Source organism: Myotis lucifugus, unplaced genomic scaffold (genome assembly GCF_000147115.1).
Source record: "Myotis lucifugus unplaced genomic scaffold, Myoluc2.0 scaffold_7822, whole genome shotgun sequence".
NCBI lineage: Eukaryota > Metazoa > Chordata > Mammalia > Chiroptera > Vespertilionidae > Myotis > Myotis lucifugus.
The window spans coordinates 1-5,955 of NW_005878870.1; the positions used below are offsets into that span (position 1 = coordinate 1).

The following is a 5,955-nucleotide window of genomic DNA, read 5'->3' on the forward strand; positions in this document are numbered from 1 at the left end:
GAGCACCCCCCTCCTGCACCCCCCTTCCTCCCAGGGACCCTAGCAAGCACTTCCACTCCTCCAGGGGTGAGCACCCCCTCCTGCACCCCACCCTCCTCCTGGGCACGTGGGCACACTCATCGCTCTGTGCCTGTGCTATGGGTGGCCCACATTCTGGCCGTCCCTGGCGATGGGACCAGAGGTGCCTGCGGTGCCCGGGGTGTCCGTCCCACCCCCGGCTGCCCTCCGAGACCTCACAGGACAGCGTCCTGGGGTCCCTGGGCCCTGAGGCGGGGTGTCCAGCTTGTGGATGGTCTGCGTCCGGCGGCGTCCAGTTAACGTGGAGAGGAAGGCCAGCTGGCCCCGTGGTGGCGGCTCCGTGAAGGGTGGTCACGGGCGTGTGAATCCGCTGCTTGTCGGGGGGCCCTGAGCCTTGGACCGATTTCACTGGATTCACGTCCGCGTCCATCCCACCGGTGCCCAGGGCTCCCCGCGAGCTAGTCCCACGTCTGCCTGGCTCCCTGTGAATTCCCGTCTCGCACTCGTAGCTCAGCCCCGTGGCTCCCTCCCTCACCGGGAGCCAGCCTCTCCATGAACGCTGACCTAGGTTTTGCTTTTATAAAAATCATTTAAAATATATTTTTACTGTTTTTTTTTTTTTTTTTAGAGAGAGAGAGAGGGAGCGAGAAGGAGAGAGAAACATCGATGAGAAGAGAGAATCACGGATCGGCTGCCTCCTGCACGCCGCACACTGGGGATCGAGCCCACAACCCGGGCCTGTGCCCTTGGCCGGGAATCGAACCCGGGACCCTTCAGTCCGCAGGCCGACGCTCTACCCATTGAGCCACACTGGCAGGGCATGTTGTGGACTTCTAACTCTATTTAAAAAAAAAATAGTCCTTTGAGCCCTGGTGGCCGGGGTTGTACGGCGGTTAGAGTGTCGCCCCCAAGGGTTGCGGGTTCGATTCCCAGTCAAGGGAACGTTCCTGGGTTGCAGGTTCGATCCCGGGCCCCGGTCGGATGGAGTGCATGTGGGCGGCAACCCCTCCGTGCCTCTCTCTCACATCACTGTTCCTCTCTCTCTCTCTCTCCCCCTCTCTCCTCTCTCCCTCTCCCTCTAAGAAAATCAACGGGAAAAAATAACGATGAACAACAACAAAAAGGTCCTTTTTAAAAAAAGGTGCATTTTCCACCGAGCAAGCTTGAAAGTGACAGTATTGACACCCACCCCTGGCCGTCAGCCCGTCTCCACCCGCTCTGCTAGCTGGCCGCAGGGGCTCAGGAAATAAGCCACTGACAGCCACCCGCCCGGCCGCCAGCACCCATGACAGGCCTGAGCATCGAGGGGTCCGGCCGAGGCTCCCCACACATCCTACCCCGTGTCCCAGGGGACACTCGGCCCGCGGGCCTATGGGGCCTGACAGGTAGAATCGGGCGCCTTTATAGAAGCAGAAAACAGACGAACCCCTCCCTAGCCTTGTAGGGGCACCCCCCTCCCAGCACGGAGCCTTCTTACTGGGGAAAACCCTAAATTTATCCCTAAATCCAGGGTGTCTGCGGGGAAACCCCTCAGGCTGTCAGGCTCCTGGCGGTTTCGTGTCGCCCTAAGGGAGCATCATTGCTTCCAAAATAACTCTCTGCCCGGCCTGTCTGGGCGGGCGGAGGGCCAGCCCTGGCGTTGAAGGCGGAGAGAGAAGGATTGTTCCATCTGCCCCGGAAAATAATCGTTAAGATTAAGTAGAAGAAGAAAGAGCACCTTGATATAAGGGCTTCCGTGAAGCGCAGGCTCGCCGCCCGGCATTCCTGGGCGCTAACCCTGATCTTCATGGAAAAAAACCCCAAATCCCTGTCGGTCTCTCCTTTACGGGGAAATTTCAATACATGAGTCTGCGGTTCGCCGGGCTGGGTTGGCGACCGAGCGAGTTATTTCCCTTTTAACGCGTTTGCTTCCCCAAAACATAGAACACCTATTTTTTTAAAAAAATATATTCTACTGATTCTTCACAGAGAGGAAGGGAGAGGGATAGAGAGCCAGAAACATCGATCAGCTGCCTCCTGCACACTCCCTACTGGGGGACGTGCCCGCAACCAAGGTACATGCCCTTGGCCGGAGTCGAACCCGAGACCCTTGAGTCCGCAGGCCGACGCTCTATCCACGGAGCCAAACCGGTTAGGGCAGAACATCTATTTTTAAAGAAATGTCTCACTTTTCACAGATGGGTTAGGCCGTTTCACACTTTTTCTTTTCGAGACAAATACTATTTGTGGGTATTTTTAAAAAATATATTTTTATTGATCTCAGAGAGGAAGGGAGAGGGAGAGAGAGATAGAAACATCCATGATGAGAGAGAATCACGGAACAGCTGCCTCCTGCACTCCCCACACGGGGGATTGAGCCCGCAACCCGGGCACTTGCTCCGACCTGGAATCGAACCCGGGACCTCCTGGTTCATAGGTCGATGCTCAACCCCTGAGCCACACCGGCCGGGCAAGAGGGGTCTTATTTATTACTGGTTTCCAGCTGGTATTGTACGTACAGGGTGTCTCCCCAAAAGGTATACACACTTTCACAGCCCTGAGCTCCATTTCGAAAATGAAATGTATCCTATATAGTAAAAGCCTAATATGCTAAGTGTCCGGTCGACCAGTCGGCCGTTCAACCAAAGCGTAACATGCTAATGATATGCTAAGGCCACTCAACCGCTCGCTATGATGTGCACTGACCACCAGGGGGCAGATAGTCGACCGGTCGATCAGTTGCTATGACATGCACTGACCACCAGGGGGCAGACACTCTGACTGGTAGGTTAGCTTGCTGCTGGGGTCTGGCTGATCAGGAATGAGCGAGATGGGCCAGACACGCCCTGGAGCCCTCCCACGGTCCCTCCCTGGCTGGCCAATCTTCTGCGTCCCTCTCCAGCCCTGATCGTGCACCGGTGGGGTCCCTCGGCCTGGCCTGTGCCCTCGCAATCCAGGCTGAGGGCCTCCCCCCCCCCCAGTGCATAGATTTCGTGCACCAGGCCTCCCGTTTTAATAAACCTGGCCTTCATAATTATTCAAAGCGTGTGACCACATTTTGGGGGGACACCGTATAGAGAGGACGGTGCCCCGTGTCCTGTGGTCCCATGGCCGCCCCTCTCCTGGGATTCCAGATCCGTCGGCCCCTGCCGCTCCCGCCCGCCTCCGGCTCGCCAACGCCACCAGCCACGGCGACGGAAGTGTGACCGTCACGCTGGCCTGGGACGGGCCCCAGGAGCCCGACGTCCCCGTGCACCACTACAAGGTCTTCTGGAGCTGGGCCGCCCGCGGCACGGGGGTCCCCGCGAGGAAGAGGCGCAGGATGTCTGTGGACGGGGTAAGAGGCCGTGTGCCCTCGGGGCCATGCCAGCTCCCGGCTGCCGCCCGCCGAGCTAACGCAGGGCTCATGTTCCACAGTCCATTCACGCTTCTGTGACTCTGAGTCTGTTTCTGGTCATCGGAGGCGAGGCAGGGAGGGTGGGAGGGGAGAGACCAACCAATGAACATGTGTGTGTGTATATGCCTCAGCGTGGACACAGACGATGGGGTGGCGAGGGCCTGGCGGAAGCGGGGGGAGACAGGAGCGGCTGGAAGAGGTCAATAAGGAAGAACGAGGACCTATGTAATACCTTCAACGATAAAGATTAAAAGAAAAACAATATATTTTTACAGCAAAAAAAAAAAAAAGGAGCAGATGGAGGGAGTGGAATGTTCCCCCCCTTCACCCTTATAGTCTCACCTAGGAGGTCAGAGAGCCCCGATGCCTTTTTTTATTTTTTATTTTTTAAACAATTAGCGATAATCGTGCCTCGTCGGCTACGGTACCGCCACGGCTCACAGCGAGGACGATGCCTTTGGCGTCGCAGGTGCCAACGCCTGCATGTAGCCCAGGGAACAGCTCGCTCCCGAAAGGCCGGCGGCAACGGGCACAGGCACGATCCCCCGTGACCCCGTCCTCGGGCCAGCGCAGAGCATAGCACACGCGTGTTCCACGGTACGGGAGCCGCCACTTCCTTTCCTCGCGGCTGATACCGTGTGGCATCGAGTTGTTGCAAAGCTGCACAAACGCGGTTCCCCCGGGGCCATAAGGAAACAAACACACATTGGAAAGTCTTTCAGCAAAAATAGCAACACCGTTTCTCTATTTTATTTATTTTTATTTTTTTGCGCTGAAGATGCAGCATCTGTGCCATGTGTTTATTTATTTTTTAAAATACATTTTTTATGGGATTTCAGAGAGGAAGAGAGAGAGAGAGAGAGAGAGAGAGAGAAACAATGATGAGAGAGAATCATGGACCAGCTGCCTCCTTCATGCCCCCTACTGGGGATGGAGCCCACAACCTGGGCATGTGCCCTTGACCGGGAATCGGACCCTGACCTCCTGGTTCATAGGTCGATGCTCAACCACTGAACCCTGCCGGCCGGGCATCTGTGTCATTTAGAATGATAAAATACGTCTCCAAAAGCCACCCTTGATATTTAGCTGTGATAGTCTTTGGGGGTTATGCTATTTTAGTTTATTATCATTATCTATAATAATAAAAGCGTAATATGCTAATTAGAACCGAACGACCTTCCGGACGACCTTCCAGACGAAGCCGAATTTCGTGCATCAGGCCTCTAGTTTTAGTTTATAATAATAATAATAATAATAATAATATTATTATTACTATTATTATTATTAAAAATAAATATGGTTGTTGGTTTTGAGAGAGGGAGGAAGGGAGAGAGAGAAACATCCATGTGAGAGAGAAACATTGGTGGGTTGCCTCCTGTACCTGCTCCAACGGGGGATTGAACCCAAAACCTGGGCATGCGCCCTGACCAGGAAGTCAGACCCGCAACTTTTTGGCGCACGGAGTGATGCTCCAATCCACTGAGCCACTGGCCAGGGCTCTCCCTCTGTCATTTTTATTTTTTTATTTATATTTTATTGATTTTTTACAGAGAGGGAAGGAGAGAGATAGAGAGTTAGAAACATCGATGAGACAGAAACATCGATCAGCTGCCTCCTGCACACCCCCCACTGGGGATGTGCCCGCAACCAAGGCACATGCCCTTGACCGGGAATCGAACCCGGGACCCTTCAGTCCGCAGTCCGACGCTCTATCCACTGAGCAACACCGGTTAGGGCTGGATTTGCAGGTCTTAAAGAGGAACTCAGGCCCTGGCCAGTGTAGTTCAGTGGCTAGAGCGTCGGCTTGCGGACCTCAGGGTCCCGGGTTCAATTCCGGTCAAGGGCACATACCTTGGTTGCAGGCTCCTCCCCGGCCTGGGCCCTGGTTGGGGCGCGTGCAGGAGGCAACCCATCCATGTGTCTCTCTCATATCGATGTTTCTCTCTGTGTCTCTCCCTCTCTGTCTTCCACTCTCTCTAAAAATCAATGGAAAAAAATCCTTCAAGTGAGGATTGAAAATATATATATATTAAAAATTAAAATTAAAAAAGAGGAAGAAGGGGTGAGCTTAGAAAGTTATCTGTAAGCGTGAGGAGACCGCGGTCTGACCCGAAGGGGGAGTGCCCTCCGCGGGGGTGGGGGGTGGGCTGGGAGGCGGGGTGGCCTGTACTGGGCGGCCTGTGACTGGGGCGCCCCTCCACCTGTCCCCCAGTCCCAGAACTCCGTGGTCCTGGAGGGCCTGCAGCCGGACTCCGACTACAGCGTGGAGCTGCAGGCCGTGGCCTACTGGGGGCAGACGCGCCTCAAGAGCGCGAAGGTCGCCCTGCACTTCACCCCCTCGCCCGCCGCCAGCAACAGTGAGTGTCTCCCAGGCTCATGGGCCCCGCGCCCACCTGCCCAGCAACCACGGGGGGTTACCGTGCAGAGAGAGAGCATTTCATTTGCAACCTGCACGTGGCCGACTTTTTACAATATCTACACTAATAAAAGAGAAAGATGCAAATTGACCGTACCTTCGTGACGCCCACCAGCCAATCAGGAGTGAGTATGCAAATTAACCC

General features: G+C 55.2%; 1 protein-coding gene across 1 annotated transcript; it reads left to right on the forward strand.

The window, feature by feature from the left end:
• Window positions 1-43: 43 nt before the first annotated feature.
• On the forward strand, window positions 44-5,751 carry LOC111824818 (anosmin-1-like; the record flags this gene model as incomplete). The annotated part of the gene is made up of 3 exons (XM_023749397.1): window positions 44-66; window positions 3,132-3,334; window positions 5,607-5,751. Coding segments are annotated over 3 exons (371 nt in total), but the record flags the coding sequence as incomplete, so codon positions are not given.
• Window positions 5,752-5,955: the final 204 nt, after the last annotated feature.